The following is an 18298-nucleotide window of genomic DNA, read 5'->3' as shown; positions in this document are numbered from 1 at the left end:
ATAAGATGGGCCTTCTTTGTTCACCATTAACGTTTGATACTGCACTAGCCTTTCTGGTAACCTTCTTCATATTCTTCATACCAACTTCATATTGAAATCCCCCATGATCACTGTAACCTTGCCTTTCTTACATGCCTTTTCTATCCCCTGGTGTATGTTCTGCCACAAATCCTGACTACTGTTTAGAGGCCTGTACATAACTCCCATTTGGGTTTTCAATACTTTTGTGGATCCTCAACTACCCACACAGACTTACATCATCTGACTTTGTTTCTTGCTATTGATTTAATTTCATTTCTTATTAATAAGGATCCCCACCCCCACCTGCCTGACTTTTCAATAGGATGTATATCCTTGGATATTTAGCTCCCACTCCTGATCCCCTTGCAGTCACGTCTCTGTGAAACCCATCACATCATATCTGCCAATTTCAATCTGTGCCAAAAGTTCATTTACCTGATTTCATATACTGCATGCATTCAGTTACAATAGCTGCAGTCATATATTGACCGTCCTGCTTCTCATTGTCATTCGTTTATCCAGTGTGCTTGAAGTTTGATTCCGAACCCTTTCCAAACATTCTGTCCGATTGTGTGTGCTGGAAATTTTAGCAACCTCTCCCGAGTACTTCATCATCAGATCATAGAATCATCATAGAATCCCTACAATGTGGAAACAGGCCCTTTGGCCCAACAAGTCCTCACCGTCCCTTGCAGCATCCCACCCAGACCCATCCGCCTATAAACCCGCCTAATCTACACATCCTTGAACACTATGGTCAATTTAGCATGACCAATCCACCTAACCTGCACATCTTTGGACTGTGGGAGGAAACTGGAGCACCCGGACAAAACCCACGCAGACACAGGGAGAATGTGCAAACTCCGTACAGACACAGTCACCAGAGGGTGGAATTGGACTCCGGGTCCCTGGTGCTGTGAGGCAGCAGTGCTAACCACTGAGCCACTGTGCTGTTCATTTCTCTTATTCATTTCTATGCAGTTGAATCCACTCCACACGTTAACCTGCTGCTATGTTTCCCATTGCCTATTATGCTTCATGGAGTTCCCTCCCCCCGCCCCACCCAATTCAATTTATAGGTAGAGAGATCAGAAGATACATATGGTGTGAGTGGAGTGTCAAGAGGCTGAATAAGAAGTCTCTGCAAGTGATCAAAAATGTCAAATGGTGTGAGTAAAGTATAAACAGTTCAATAGCAAGTGAAGGGATGACCTATACTCCGATTACTTGATGCAGAGAGATAAATACAAAAAGTTAAAAATAAGGTGGTGTTGGAAACAAACCAAACGATTGGAATAGCATGATAGGTATAAGGGTCACATGCCAAGGGTCTAACCAATATAACAAGTAATCCAAAATTGTACAAACTAATTAAGGTAGAGCAATCATAACAAGTTATCAAGGTGCTGGTGTCAAAACAGAACAATAAGGAAGATATTACAGATATAGAGCAGTGTGGTGAGGATTGCATGTAGCGCAACATGAACCCCAGATCATGGCTGAGGCTGTCTTCATGGGTACAGAACTTGGCTATCAGTTCCTGTATTGGTGATTCTGCATTGTTGTGTATCTCAAAGGCCAACTTGGAGGATGCTTATCCGAAGATCAGAGGCTAAACGCCCTTGACCACTGAAGTATTCCCCAACTGGGAGGGAACAATCCTGTCTGGCAATTGCTGCATGGTGTCCATTCATCCGTTGCCGTAGTATCTGCATGGTCTCATCCTTGCCTACACAGTATAAGGTAGACAATATTGGCCGAGTCACATGAGTATCTGCAGTGTACGTGGTGTTCTCGTGCGATGGTAGCATCCATGTCAATGATCTGACAAGTCTTGCAAAGGTTGCCGTGGCAGGGTTGTGTGGTGTTGTGGTCGATGTTCTCTGGAAGGCTGGATTGTTTGCTGCGAACAATGGTCTGTTTAAAGTTTGGCGGTTGTTCGAAGGCGAGAAGTGAAGGCATAGCGATGATCTTGGCAAGATGCTTGTCATCATCGATGACATGTTGAAGGCTGCAAAGGACATAGCTTGGTTCCTCTGTTCCAGAGAAGTACTGGACGACAAAGAGTATCCTATCGGTCATGTCTTGTGTCTGTCTTCTGATGAGGTCATTGCAGTTTTTCGCTGTGGCATGTCAGAACTGGCGATCGATGAGTTGAGCATTGTTCTTTTGAGGGCATCTTTCAGCATCTTTAGATGTCCGCCGCATTCCTCCTCAGCTGAGCAGATATGTATATGCAGGGCTTGTCCATAGGAAATGACTTCTTTACTATGTTTCAGGTAGAACATAGAAAAGTGTAGCATCATGAGGTTACCTGTGGGCTTGTGAGAGAGTGAGGTACTGCGGTGTCCTTGATGGAGATATGTGTCCAAGAATGAGACTGATACTGAAGAGTAGTCCATGGTAAATCTGATGGTGGGATGAAACTCGTTGATATAATTGTGTAGATGTTTCAGTGAGTATTGCCGCGAGTGCAAAGGAAGAAATATCATTGATATATCTGGTGTACAGCTTTGCTTGCAGGTCCTGTGCAGTAAAGAAGTCTTGATCAAACTTGTGCATAAAAATGTTGGCATATTGGGGTGCAAATTTAGTCCCCATGGCTATTCCATGTGTCTGGATGAAGGGCTGGTTGTAGAAGGTGAAGAATGTGTGGTTGAGGATGAAGCGGATGAGTTGTAGTATGGAATTTGGAAACTGGCAGTTGTTGGTGTCAAGTACTGAAGCTGATGCCATCGCCGTGGGGGATGCTGGTGTAGAGTGCCAAAATGTCCATTGTGACAAGGAATGTTCCTGGTTAGACTGGGAAAAGCCAGGGAACTATACACCAGTGAACCTGACATCACTATGGGCAACTTGTTGGAGAGAATCCTGAGGAATAGGATTTACATGTATTTGGAAAGGCAAGGACTGATTAGGGATAGTCAACATGGTTCTGTGCATGGAAAATCGTGTCTCACTAACTTGATTTGAGTTTTTTGTATAAGTAACAAAGGGAAGTGATGAGGGCAGAGTAGCGAATGTGATCTATGCGGACTTCAGCAAATCATTCAACAAGGTTCCTCCTGGTAGACTGGTTAGCAAGATTTGACCACATGGAATACAGGGAGAACTAGCTATTTGGATACAGAACTGGCTTAAAGGTCGAAGACAGGGTGGTGGTGGAGGGTTGCTTTTCAGACTGTGGGCCTGTGACCAGTGGTGTGCCACAAGGATCGCTGCTGGGTCTACTGCTTTTTGTCAGCTATATAAATGATTTGGATGTAAACATAAGAGGTATGGTTTGCAAGTTTGCAGATAACATTAAAATTGCAGGTTTAGTGGACAGCGAAGAAGGTTATCTCCGAATACAACGGGGTCTAAATCAGATCGGCCAATGTGCTGAGGAGTGGCAGATAGAGATTAATTTATATAACTGTGAGGTGTTGCATTTTTGGAAAGGCAAATCAGGGCAGAACTTATACACTTAATGGTGAGGTCCTGGGCAGTGTTGCTGAACAAAGTGACCTTTGAGTGAAGGTTCATAGTTGCTTGAAAATGGAGTCACAGTTAGATAGGATAGTGAAAGCGGCGGTTGTTATGCTTACCTTTATTGGTGAGTGCATTGAGTATAGGAGTTGGGAGGTCATGTTGCAGCTGTATAAGACATTGGTTAGGCCACTTCTGGAGTACTGCATGCAATTCTGGTGGATGTTGTGAAACTTGGAAGTGTTCAGAAAAGATTTACGAGGAGATGTTGCCAGGTTTGGAGGGTTTGAGCTATAGGGAGAGGTTGATTAGGCTGGGGCATCGGAGGCTGAGGGGTGGCTTTATGGAGGTTTATAAAACCATGAGAGGCATGGATAGGGTAAGTAGGCAAGGTCCTTTCCATGGGGTGGTTGGGCGGGGGGGGGAGACAAAAACTAGATCGTGTAGGTTTAAGGTGAGAGGGGAAAGGTATAAAAGGGACCTAAGGGGCAACTTTTTCACAGAGGTTGGTGCATGTATGGAATGAACTGCCAGAGAAAATGATGGAGGCTGGTACGATTAGCCTTTCTGTGCTGTCATAATTGTTTGTGCTGACATAAAAAGTTTTCTTATACAATAGACTTTTTTTTCAGGTTTATGAAGGTACAAACATTAACCATGTACACAAAAAGTTTTCGTGTAGGATTTAAGATATGAAAACAAGCATAGTAATTACAGACTCTTGCTTATTACAAAGCATATTAGATGGCAGAACTTCCAAATCAGTATCAAAAAGCATGGGTCAACAATTGTGCAAATAAGAATATGGCCACTAGTGAATGCAGGGAACTGATCCTACACATTTATGCATTTCCATATGAATTGCAGAGCCCAGATAGGTTGCAGGAAACATCTTTCAGAAATAACATAGAAAGTGAAGAATGCAGCATTGCATCACTCTTTGGAATCTAGAATCTTACCGCAGGTTTTTGGCTATGGTGCCTACACCAGACCTCAAAAGACAGCCATATAATTGATCCAAACTCTGATTATTTTCCTAACATTCCTGCAATTTTACTCCTGCAAGTACCTGATTTCGCCTTCAAAAGTTGCAAATGAATCTGCTTCCATTGTCTTTTTAGGCAATACATTCTAAATCATTATCATGCAACAATTTTTTTTCTTCCTCAGATTCACAGAATAGTGCAAGATCAAAGGTCATTCATACCATCAAGTCTACACTGGCTCTTTCAAAAAGCAAAAAGTTGATTCCCTCTCCTTGTCCATATCCCTGCAATTTTTATCCTCCTTCAAGTGTACATCCAGCTTGCTTTTGAAGGATACCAACAGATCCATCAATCTGTCAGGCAGTGCATTCTAAATTTTAAATGTGAGTTACAAAAACAGGTTTTTCCACACACTGGATCTTTCACTGATTGTTTAAATCCATGCCCTCTGGTTACTGACTGAAAACAAATGCCTTTTAACTATTCTATCTAAACACTGAAGGATTTTAAATAACAATCAATAAATTCAGTTTGTCTTCACTTCTTTGAGATTAACCCAAGCTTCTGCAGTCTCTCCCTGGAGCCATTCTAGCAAATGCTTTCTGCCTGTTGTGAAAACATTCACATTCTTGCCAACGTGTAGTGCCTAAATTGCACATAAAACCCCAGCTGGAGGAAAAACAATGTTTTAGAAAAGGTTTAGCTCCATTTCTTGCCTTCTGCAATAGAACATAGAACAGTACAGGCCCTTCGGCCCACAATGTTGTGCCAACCTATTATCTGACTAAGATCAATCAATCTTGCCTCTATTTATAAACCCCAGATTCCATACATTTTCATCAACTGATTTAATCACCAATCCTGTCACCCTGCCTCTCAGATCTTTGTTCCAGCATTTACTTAAATGCAACCCCTGTATTGTAAATAATGTTTAGACCATAAGACATAGGCCATTCAGCTCATCGAATCATTCGATGAGACGTTGGTGGATTTGATAATCCTCGATTACATTTCACTGCCTTTTCCTTATAACCTTCAATTTCTTCCTAATTAAAAATCTGTTTATCTCAGCCTTGCCGAAACTTAATGACCCATCCCCAACAGCCATCTGTGGTAAATAATTTCGTTTGTTCACTATTCTCTGAAAGAAACCTAAAAAGATGACCACTTACTCTGAGATTATGTCCCTAGTCCAAAGCTCTTCAACTGGCCCAACTTACTCAACCTCTCCTCATGAGACAGTCCCTCCGTACCTGGGACTCCATTTGCCAATATATCTGTCCATTAGACTGTTCATGGTATTCCAACTGTGGTCTAACTAGTTTTAGCAACATTTCCCTACGTTAATACTCCATCACTTTGAAATAAAGAACAACATTCCATTTGCCTTCTCTATTACCTGCTAAACCTGTATCTTAGCTTTGAGATTTACACATGAAGACTTCCAAATCCCTGCGTTCTGTTTCTACCGTCTTTCTCTTTTTAAATAATTTTGAACTGCTTTTTTCACCCTGCCAAAATGTTTACATTTTCTAATATTGCATTCCATCTGCCAAGTTTTTGCCAACTCACTTAATCCTATATATCCCCCTAGGTAGATTCTAGATGTCATCCTCACCAACTGCCTTAGAAATATAGAAAATAGGAGCAGGATTAGGCCATTCAGCTCTTCAAGCGTGCTCTGACATTCAAAATGATCATGGTTGATCATCTAACTCTGTACACTGTTCCAGCTTTCTTCCCTTTAGCCATAAGAAATATATTTAACTCCTTAATGAAACAGTCAATGATTTGGTCTCAACTGCTATCTGTGGCAGAGAATTCCACATGCTTATAAATCCCTGGGTGAAGAAATTGCTCTTGATCGGAGTCCTAAAAGGCTACATCATATCCTTAGATTGTGACCCCCTCATTCTGGACTCCCTGATCATCAGGAACATTCTTGCTGTGTTTATCCTTTCTAGTCCTGTTAGAATTTTGTAGGTTTGTCGATCCCACTCATTTGCTCCAGTAAGTATAGTCCTAATTGATCCAGTCTCTCTTCCTATGTCAGTCCTATCATCCAAATAATCAGTCTGCTAAACCTTTGCTGCATTCTCTCCATTGCCAGAACATTCTTCATCTGATGAGGAGACCCAAACTGCACACAATACATCAGGTGTGGTCCTGCTAAGGTCTTATTAAATTGCAGCTCTGTATTCAAATCCTCTCATTACGAAGGCCAAAATATCATCTGCCTTCTTCACCACCTGTTACACCTGTATGCTTAATTTCAGCAACTGGTCTACAAGGACATCCAAATCTCATTACATAGAGTCATACAGTAAGGCAACAGACCCTTCAGTCCAACCACCCATGCCGAACATAATTCTCAATTAAACTAGCCCTACCTGCCTGCTCCTGGCCCATATGCCTCCAAACCTTTCCCATTAATGGTACTTATCCAAATGTATTTTAAACATTGCAACTGTACCCATGTCCCCCTTTCCTAATCTATCACCATTTGGATAATAATCTGCCTTCCTACCAAAGTGGTAGGCTCACATTTATCCACATTATACTTGATTTGCAATGCATTTGTCCACAGACCCAACTTATCCAGCAGGGCCTGTTTTCGTGTTGTATGACTCTCTCTCTGACTTATCCAAATCATAGTGAAGCACCGCTGCATTCTCTTCACAGTGCACCCTCCCATCCAGTTTTGCATCGTCAGCAGATCTGGAAATATTACATTTACTTCCCTCATCTAAATCATACATATAGCCAATAGCTTGGGTCCTAGCGCTGATTCTTGCGGTACCCCTTAGTCATTGGCTGCCACTCGGAAAATGACCAGTCTATTCATAATCTTTGTTTCCTGTGTGCCAACCAGTCCTCTATGTCACTACACTAACCTCAATCCAATGTGCTTTAACTTTACTTTATGTGCGATCGTATATAAACCCATCCCGCCTGCTAACATTGCTATAATTCACTTTCCACATTCAAGTCAGTAATATACATTGAGATTAATTATGGCCCTAGCATTAACTCCTATGGCACTCCATCAGTCACAGATTGCTAATCTGAAAATAGCCCCCTTATCACAACCCTCTTTCCATGCTACTATACTACCTCCAACACCATGGGCTCTTATCTTATTAAGTAGCTTAATGTGTAGTGCCTTATCAAGTTACTTCCTCAAATAATTCTAAAATTTGTCAGGCATGATTTCCCCTTTGTGGATTCATGCTGACTCTACGTGACTGTATTATGCATTTCCAGGTGCTCTGCCTTTACATCCTTTATAATAGGCTCTAACATTTTCCCAACAGCAGATGTTAAACTTACAAGCCTATAGTTACCTGTTCTTTGCCTCCTTCCATTTTTAATTAAAAATATTACATTGGTGGTTTCCCAATCCTCTGGGATGTTCCTAGAATCTAAGGATTCCTGGAAGAGATCTTTTTTTTTAAATTCAATCGTGAAACATGTGCATCGCTGGCTGGCTAGCATTTACTGTCCATCTCTAGCTGCCCTTGAGAATATGGTGGCAAGCTGCCTCCTTGGACTGTAGCGGTTCATGTGCTGTCGGTTGACCCACAATGCCCTTAGGGAGGGGATCCCAAGATTTTGAACCAGTGGCACCAATATATTTCCAAGTCAGGAGTGGTATAGAGGGGAACTTTCTGTTTGTTCTGTTCCCATACATCTTCTGCCCTTTACTTCTAGATGGAAGTGATAATGGGTTTGGAAGATGTTATCTAAGGTTCTTTGGTGAATTTCTGCAATGCATCTTGTAATTAGTGCCGCGCTGCTGCTTAGTGTCAGTGGTGAAGAGAGTGGATGCTTGTGGATGTGGTGCAAGTCAAGCGGCCTGTTTGTCCTGGATGGTGGCAAGCTTCTTCAGTGTTGTTGGAGGCACACCTATCCAGGCAAGTGGGGAAAATTCCATCACACTTGTGATTTGTGCCTTGGACAGGCTCTGGGGAGTCAGAAGGCAAGTTAATTGCCGCAGTATTCCTGCCACTGACCTGCTCTTGTAGCTACTGTGTTTACAGGGCCAGTCCAGTTGAGTTTCTGGTCAATGGTAATTCCCAGGATGTTGATAGTGCGGAATTCAATGTTGGTGAAACTGTTAAATGTCGAGGGGCAGTGGTCAGACTGTCTCTTACTGCAGATGATCATTGCCTAGCATGTGTGTGGTGTGAATATTACTTGTCACTTGCTAACCTAGGCCTGGATATTGTCCAGTTATTGTGGCATTTGAATATCGGCTGTTTCAGAATCAGAATTCAGAGTATAGTGAAAAGTGTACAAAAGTCGCCATTCTCCAGTACAATTTTGGTTACAAAACTGGAATTTTAAAAAAGGAGAAATAAAAGAAAAGGAACCAGAAGGAAAGAAAAATGTCCAGATCTTCTGAAAAACTCCCATCTCAAAAAAGGTGAATTGAACACTCAGCCAGCCTGCAAGCCATCGATCGCCACATCCTTGCTGCCGCTGCTGACTCAGGGGCTGGAAGGGCTTTGCCCCTGCTGTTGCCACACCCTCTGATCATTGGGCAGAGCTTTGCTGAACACTATGCAATCATTGGTGAACATCCCACTTCTGTTGGAAGTTCATTGATGAAGTAGCTGAAGATAATTGGTCCAAGGGCACTACCCTGAGAAACTCCTGCAGAGATGTCCTGGAGGTGGGATGACTGACCTCAACCATCTTACCATCTTTCTATGTGCCAGGTATGACTCCAGCCGGTGGAAAATTTGTCCCGATTCCCAATGATTCCACTTTTGATAGGACTCCTTGACGCTACCCTCAAGTCCATTGCAGCCTTGATGTCAAGGGCTGTCAGCTCACCTCTGGAATTCAGCTCTTTCGTCTATGCTTAAAGCAAGACTGTCACCAGGTCAGGAGCTGAGCAGCCCTGGCAGAACATAAACCGGGTTTTAATGAGCAAGGTTATTGCTAAACAGGTGCTGCTTGATAGCACTGTTGATGACACCTTCTTTCACTTTACTGGTTATCGAGAGTAGACTGATGGGGTGGTCTCTGCCCAGTTGATTTGCCCTGCTTTGTGTGTACAGAACATATCTGGCACTTTTCTAAATTGTTGGGTATATGCCAGTGTTGTAACTGTACTGGAAGAGCTTGGCTAGGGAAGTGGAAAGTTCTGGAGCACAATCTTCAGCAGTATTGCTGGAATATTGTCATGGCCCTGTAGCCTTTGCAGTGCCTCCAACCATTTCTTGATATTACCTGGAGTAGCCAAATTGGCTGAAGATTGGGGGACTACTGGAGGAAGCCAGAATGATCATCTACTTAGCACTTCTGGCTGAAGACTGCTGCAAATGCTTTAGCTTTATCTTTTGCACTGAAATGCTGGGCTCTTCCATCACTGAGTATGGGGATACTTATGGAGCTCCTCCTTCAGTGAGTTGTTTAATTGTCCACCACCATTCACAAATGGATTCGGCAGGTCTGCAGAACTTAAACCTAATTGTGGGATGACTTAGCTCTGTCTATCATTTGCTGCTTATGTTACTGGAATGAAGTAGTCCTGTGTGGTAGCTTCAGCAAGTTAACATCTCATTTTTAGGTATGCCTGGTACGGTTCCTGGCATTGCTTTCCTGCACTCTTCCCTGAACCAAGGTTGACATGCTGGCTTGAAAGTAATGGTAGAGTGGGGTATATGCTGGGCCTTGAGGTTACAGATGGTGCTGGAGTACAATTCTGCTGTTGATGGTCTCATGGATGCCCAATTTCCTAGATCTGTTTGAAGTCTGTCTCATGTAACATGGTGATAGTGCCACATAACACAATGGAGCATATTCTCAGTGTGACAGCAGAACATCATCTCCAGAATGACTATGCAGTGATGACTCTTACAGATACTGTCACAGGCAGATGCATCTGCAGCAGGCAGATGGGTAAGAATGAGATCAAAGTATGTTTTTCCTTCTCATTGGTTCCCTTGCCATCTGATACTGACCCAGTCTCGCAGGTATGTTCTTTTGAACTTAACCAGCTCAAAACAGTAATGCTGCTGCTGAGCCACTCTTGGTGGTGGTCATTGGAATCCCCAGCCCAGATACATTCTGCACCCTTGCCACATCACTGCTTCCTCCAAGTGTACTTCAACATGGACGAGTACTGATTCATCATCCATGGGAGGACAGTACATGGTAACCAGGAGGTTTCCTTGCCCACGTTCAACTTGAAGCTTGAGACTTCATGATGTGCGGAATCAATAAGAAGACTACCAGGACCACTCAAAAAGAATCATACCTTACAGACAATGTCACGGTGTTGCTTAACTAGTCTGTTAGACAGCTCTCCCAACTTTGGCACTAACCTCCAGATGTTAGCGAGAAGGACTTTGCAGGGTCAACAGGACTGTTTCTGCTGTTGTCTCTTCCAGTGCCTAGGTTGACGCCAAGTGGTCAATCCAGTTTAATTTCTTTGTTGAGATTTCATTGCGATTGATACAACAGAATAGAGCATAGAGAACAGAATAGAGAGACATTTCAGATGTCAGGTGAAAGTCAACCAATTTGCTGTTGGTCTGGAGTTAAATGGAGGCCAGAACAGGTGAGAATGGCAAATTTTCTTCCCTGAAGAACATTAATGAGCCAGATGGGTTTTTCTGAACCAACAATGGTTTCATGGTCATCAGTAGATTCTTAATTCCATCTCTATTATATTATTGAATTCAAATTTTGAACCAGACTCCCCAGAACATTAGTTGCGCTTCTGGATTAATAGTCTAGCAAAAATAACACTATTATTGACACCCCAGACATGCACTCTCTCTGTAGGTACTTCCTTGGGTGCATCTCATCAGGTCCAGAGGACTTATCAGTCTTTAGCTCTACTATTTCCCTAGCAATTTTTCTCCAGATATTGTAATTGTTGTTATTTCCTCTCCTCCTTATGCCCCCTGAACATTTAGTATGCTCTTAAGAGTCTTCTGTTGTGAAGATTTATGCAACACAATTATCCGTTTCCATTTCCTGGTTCCTCATTATTTCCAAAGCCTCATTCTGTAGGGAGCTTATGTTAACTTTGGTCTCTTTCTTCATTTTTATACATCTAAAGAAGCTCTTGCTGTTATTTGCTGATTTACCCTCAGTTCATTTTCTCTCTGTTAAATTATTTTGGCCATCTTTTGTTGGTTTTTAAAACTTTCTAATCCTCTGGCTTCCATAACGCTTGCTACGTTCTATATTTTTTCTTTAATTTGACCTTGGCTGGATTATCCCCTTCACAGAAACCTTCCTTCGCATTGGGTATAAGCTTTTCTGTGAGCCATGAACTATTTTCTTAAACATTTGCCATTTTTCAACAATCGTTACGGTTAAATTCTTTTCTCAGTACAGTCCAGCTAGCACTGCCCTCATTCCTTTGTAATTATTTTCATTAAAGCTCAGCATGGTTGTTTCTAAGCCAAGTTCCTCACGCTCAAACAGAATGCTAAATTCTGCCATAGCATGGTCATTGTTTCTACAGAATCTTTCACTCTGATATCATTTATTAAACCAACTTCATTTCACAACGCCACCTCCAAAACAGCCTGATCCTTAGTTGGATCCATTAAATATTGTTCTAGAAACGGTTCTGAATACACGTTATGAATTCTTCCTTGTAGCCACCTCTGACAATCTGGTTACCCATGATTAATACAATGCCTTTTTTTAAAAACATCATTTAATATCTCAATTTCTTTTCTATCCTACTGGATAACAACTGCTAAGTAGTCTATAGATTACTCTTTCCAGTGTTTTCTTCCCTTTTTATTTCTCACTTACACCAATACGGATTCTATATCTTCTGATCCAGGATCAATTCTTGTTATTATATTTATTCTATTCCATACTAACAATGTTAGCCCATCACCCTTTCTTTACTGCTTGACCCTTTGAAAGTCACTTACCCCTGAATACTTAGTTCCCTGATTTGATTTCCTGGTAATCATGTTTCTACAATGGCTAGAACACCATTACCATTTACCTGTTTTTGTGCCATTATTTTATGTATTTTATTTCAAACGCTATGTGCATTCAAGTAAAAAGCCATTAATTTTGTTTTCACCAACCTTGATCCTAATTATTGCGTTTTTCTATGTTTTTACACTTTGTCCTCTTGTGTCCCACTCTGCATATCATTATCCAAATAGCTGCCTTGCAGCCTTTGACATTTAGTAGCATTACCATCACTGAATTCCTCACTATCAACATCCTGGAGTTTATCATTAAGCAGAAAATGAACTGGATAGATACATGAATAGGAAAGGTTTGGAGGGATGTGGGCCAGGAGCAGGCAAGTGGGACTAGTTTAGTTTGGGATTATGTTCGGCATGGACTAGTTGGACCGAAAGGCCTATTTCCGTGTTGCACGACTCTATGACTCTATAACAGCACCATGGGTGTATGTGCATCACATGGACTACAGACGCTCAAGAAGACAACTCACTATCACCTTCTCAAGGCAAGTTAGGAATGGTCAATAAGTGCTGGACTTGCCAAAGATGTCCACAACCATGCAAATAAATAAGTAACATTGTTCTTCATCATCCTTCCAATTCTGTTCCATTTTTTTATGTTAAAATTTCATCTGGAATCTGTCTCCTCCTTTTACTTGTCTAAGTCTTCCTAGCAATGTACTATGCTTTCAAATTTTGTGTCAGCTGCAAACTTAGCTTTGAAACTATGCCATGCATACCCAAGTCCAGGTATATAACAAAAAGAGTCATAGCCCTAACTACTGGAGAAGATCACTATATTTCTCTCATACTGATGAATAACCATCTATCAAGAAAGATGGGGATAAGGAGGCAACTGTTCTCTCAGAAAGGTGCTAATCTTTGAAATTCTGTTCCTCAGAATGGTGAAGTGTGGGATATCAATTATATTCAAGGTTGAGTTAGAAAGATTTTTGAGCTATAAATTAGTAAAGGGTAATGGGAGGGGAAGCAGACTGGAAAATGGAGTTGAAGCCACAATCAGATCACCCATGATCTTACTGAACAACAAAGCAGGACCAAGGGCTCAAACAACATACTCCTGATCCCATTTCTTATGTTCTTCCATTCTTATGTTCATCCATCACTAATCTCTGCTTTCTAACCTAGCCTACCTTGTAACTATGCTGCACTGCCCCTTTAATCCCATATGTTTCAACCTAGCTAACAAATCCATCATTTTATACTTTGATGAAACACTTTGGAAAGTCTCCAACACACAAAATCAACCTCATGAGTTTCATCAACTTTCTTCATTACTTCAAAGAATGCAATCAAGTTAGCCAAACACAACTTGCCTCAAGGGTCAGTTAGCTAAAGTTGGCTGGATGGCTGGTTTGCGACAGAGTGGTAGCAGTAGCACAGGTTCAACTTCTGTATAGTTGAGGTCAACAAGATGACCGTCATTCTTAACCTAAGATGTGGTGAGCCCCAGGTTAAAACTTCTTCTAAAAGTTTACTTGATGATCTTAATCATTCAGCAATCTCTAGACAGAATACTAGACTTTGCTTTGCAAGGGGAAATTAATCTTTAAATATTATTAACAAGAGAGACAAGTTGTCAAAACATCACCTTCTATTCGCTGAATGATTGAGGTATTACCATGGAATAAAGAGTGGGGTACAATAGGTTTCCCAAGCTCCAATGGTGAGAGCAGCCCTATGCCCATCTGGCACTACGGAGACTTCACCTTAACCATCATAAAATCATTAATTAATTCATGTTTTACAAGACACAATTAATGTGGGGCTAGATTATTTCCAAAACAATTGTCCAATAATGCTGGTCACATGCATCCGAGATTGCTCCTTCATATCAGTCTATCATTAAGGAAAAACATTATCTCGAACCTAAAGTTATTTCTCTGATACCGAATGAATGGCTGTGTCTTGGCTCTTCCGAATCCATTAAATGGCCAGAATAACTTAGATTAGAAAATTTCTTTTAGTTGATGTACTACAAATTGTTTACTTGATGAGTTTAATCATTCAGCAATCTCTAGACAGAATACTAGACTTTGCTTTGCAAGGGGAAATTAATCTTTAAATATTATTAACAAGAGAGACAAGTTGTCAAAACATCACCTTCTATTCGCTGAATGATTGAGGTATTACCATGGAGTAAAGAGTGGGGCACAATAGGCTTCCCAAGCTCCAAGGTAATTAAGGCTTGAACATGCTTTCATTTGAAGGAAAGGATCCCTGCTAGAAACAACATGCATTGAACACAAAGCTAAATCAGCCATGTTTATGAGCCTAATTATCTAAAATAGTTGCTAGCATTGCTATGAGCACACACAAAATTGTTCAGCAACTGCTGAATCAAAGAATGACATCAATGGTACAGACCATTTCCCTGGCATCGCACCAGTACTAAAATGCAGTGTTCATACAGTGGTATTTTTCCCTAACAAGATGTTGCCCACAGTTTAAAAATGTTTTTCTGCCTATTACCTAACTGAACAACACTAAGAATTTCAGTGCCAGCACAATGTCAGGCACACAGGCTGTACATCCCAACAACTGGCTATCAAATCCAACAGCACGTTCCTTCTGCTGTTCATGATAGACAGACTACAGACCCTACTCAAGCAGCCACGCTTGCAAACCACAAGCATGTTGGATGTAATTCTGTAATTTGTATTTTTGTTTAATTGTTTCTTTTTAACAATATTAAAATTAATCCTCTAATGCATTACATACATCAATATTTGTGACTAACAGCATCTGCAGCAAGGGTGACTGTGCATTGGTATTCCACACACTACATCATAATAAACCAATGAAAATACATGTTTTCCTCAGTTAACGACGCATATAATTACATGTCAGGATATAGGGCACCCAAAAGAGACCAACTCATTTATACATGGCTTAATTACCCTATTCAATCTGGTCCCTCAATCTTACTAGTCCTTTCTCAGTCATGATTTCACCGAAAACATGTCCATGCTATCAGCCTTAAAATAGTTCATGTGACAGCAAGTTGTGAATGCTCACTATGTTTGTTTAACAAAACTCATGTTATCACTTAATGACATCAACAGCATGCATAATTAAATTAACTAAGACCTTATAAAACTAGAATGGAAATTTCTTGATAGAAGACAATATAACTTGCATGGAGGGGCTTTTGTAGGACAATTGGAACATTCCTACCTCAGGGCTAGAAAGCCCAGTTTCTAGTCCCACTGTGCTGGAAACGTGTCTAAACAGGTTGATACAAAATACTTACAAATTAGCATGGATTGTAAGAAAACTAAAAACACGTTAAAATATTCAAATTTCAAGAATGAAATCTCAGAGTCATACAGCACAGAAGAAACTATTTGCTCTCTTGAGTCTGTGCCAACCAATCATCACTATTCCCACATCCCAGCATTTGGCCCATAGCCTTGAATGTTATGAAATTTCACACAATCATCCAACTACTTTTTAAAGGTTGAAAGGTTTCCACCCTCCACTAACCTTCCAGGCAACAGATTTCAGATTCCGCAAACCAGCTGGGTGAAAAAACATTTTTCAAATTCCATCTAAATTTATAAAGCTAAAGGTAGGAGGTTATGTCCTCTGGTTACTGATTCTTCAACAAGGGAACAGCTGCCATGCCCCTCAATCTTATACACCTCTAACAGGTCCCCATTCAGCCTTCTCCGATCCAAGGAAAACAACTCAAACATATCCAACCTCTCTTCATAGCTAAACTGTTCTATCCCAGGTAATATCTTAGTGAATCTCCTCTGCACCCCACCCAGTGCAATCACATCCTTCCTAAACTGTAATGACCAGAACTGCACACAGTACTCCATCTGTGGCCTAACCAATGTTTTGTACAGCTCCAACATAACCTTTCTACTGTTATAATCTATGCCACGACTATAAAGGCAAGTGTCATGTATGCCTTGTTAATTACCCTATTAACTTGCCCTGCCGCTTTCAGAGATCTATGGACAAACACCCCAAATTCCCTTTATTCTTCTGAGCTTCATGGTGTCTTGCCATTTATTAAGTGTTCCTGAGTTGGGAGTTAGCTCAATTGGCTGGATGGCTGGTTTGTGATGCAAAGTGATGCAACAACATGGGTTCAATTCCCAAATCACTGAGATTACCATGGAGGTCCCACCTTCTCAACCTCACTGCTCACCTGAGGCATGGTGATCCTCAGGTTAAACTGAGTACCATTTATCTCTCTTCCATGAGAAAGCAGCCTTATGAGCATCTGGTACTATGACAATTTTACCTTTACATCATGGCGTTTAGGACAGCTCAAATATCATATTGACAGTTTAGAAAATATTCCTTTATAAAACTGTTAATATTTTGCTGGATTCCATGCATTGACACCTATCCTTGATACATGTGCAAATTAAATATGTTGCGATTTGCATGAATTACTATGAAATAGCATCTAAATTTTTATATCCAAAGGTGAATACACATACATCAGAAGCACTGCAGGAGCAGACAATAACCAGCAGCTGTTCAGCTCTCCTCATAAAATACCACAACACTGTATTTGGATGTGACAGCTTATTGCTTTATGTTCTTCAGTGAAGAATAGTGAACATCACTGCCACATTTGAGACTTTATGAGGAGATTTAAAGAAGTGAAAACACTAGCTGCAAATGTCCAAATCTTCGTGTGTCAAAAGCATTCTTACCAAAGAGAAGGTAAGTATAGCATGCTAGCCCTTCAATGTGCTGAACACAAAGTAATGGACTAACCTTGGAACCCTAATCCCTAAGACAGAAGATTCAATCTGTTATGCCTTTAGTGGAAGAAACAATGGGAACAAAAATATATTTCCATGTGTTCCAGGAAAAATAACGCTATAAGTCTGTCAGCAGCTGATTCATCTGAAAGGCTTCAAAATATTTCCACCATGCCTTCCCCCACTGGGTGGGGTGTGGTAGCTGAAAATATATTTTAAAAAGAACTGATAGAAAACATTGCCAGAACAATTTCACTCCGCTCAATTTACAGCTAGTAACTATTAAAATTCAACACACCTTCAAACAGAACCTTTTAACTAGCCATTTTTAAAAAATTGATCCATAGAATAATGAAAATCTTGTTAATTGCTTGAAATATTCTAAACATGGCTTAAGTCCTTTGTAATTATACCTTCTGCCACGAGATGTTGTGCTTCTATTTCATTTCTTGTCCGAGCACCCCAGCAAATACATAGTATGTAGGATTCTGCTGGGGAAGAAGGATCCTTCTCCACAACAGTCATAGATAAAATTTAGAATAATTCGCTTTGTAAGATAAACCAAAAGGCCAATCAGCTTCCTTCTTGTCGAGTTACATTCTCACAGTCAACCTATTCATTAACCAGCCAAACATGAATCATTGGAACCTGGACCTTTTTAACCAGCGTCACAAGTAGTATACTTCCTAGTTGTAACACCGTCTGCATGTTTCACCATGATTTTACACAGTGGCAGCATTGCACATCCCACAGAGACCGCCTCCACACTGTGAAGGCATACTATTGCACTAGTAAGTATTAGATTGCACGAAGTGAGTATTTGAAGATCTCATTGGTTCAGTTTGCAATAAAACAAACAGACATGCAATATATAGGAACTCTTGCCAAACACTATTCAATGAGGTGGGGCACCACAGATTAGAATGTTTAACTTAAACCATAAGCATAGAAGGCAACTTGTTTTAGCATAGGTCAATTCCCAAAAAAAAAGGACTTCTCATCACTCAATCTCATCTTTTACACTGAAAAGGACCAAAATGATTTGCAAACAGTTCTCAAATGGAATTGAATCAATGGCATTCAATTGCCTACTCCTTTAAATATTTACTGA

General features: G+C 40.8%; 1 protein-coding gene across 2 annotated transcripts in view; it reads right to left on the bottom strand.

The window, feature by feature from the left end:
* Nucleotides 1-17825, bottom strand: part of LOC109921402 (focal adhesion kinase 1-like) — a 106992-nt gene extending 89167 nt beyond the window's left edge. For both annotated transcript variants that reach the window (XM_048595915.1, XM_048595914.1), the window contains exon 1: nucleotides 17601-17825. In XM_048595915.1, coding sequence (XP_048451872.1) covers nucleotides 17601-17712 — 112 coding nt within the window. In that variant the 5' untranslated portion in view covers nucleotides 17713-17825. The remainder of the gene's footprint in view (nucleotides 1-17600) is intronic.
* Nucleotides 17826-18298: the final 473 nt, after the last annotated feature.

The sequence above is a fragment of the Rhincodon typus genome, chromosome 4 (assembly GCF_021869965.1).
Source record: "Rhincodon typus isolate 14 chromosome 4, sRhiTyp1.1, whole genome shotgun sequence".
Taxonomy (NCBI): Eukaryota; Metazoa; Chordata; class Chondrichthyes; order Orectolobiformes; family Rhincodontidae; genus Rhincodon; species Rhincodon typus.
Note: the sequence above shows the minus strand (reverse complement) of the source record. Positions and strands in the feature narration are given on the sequence as shown.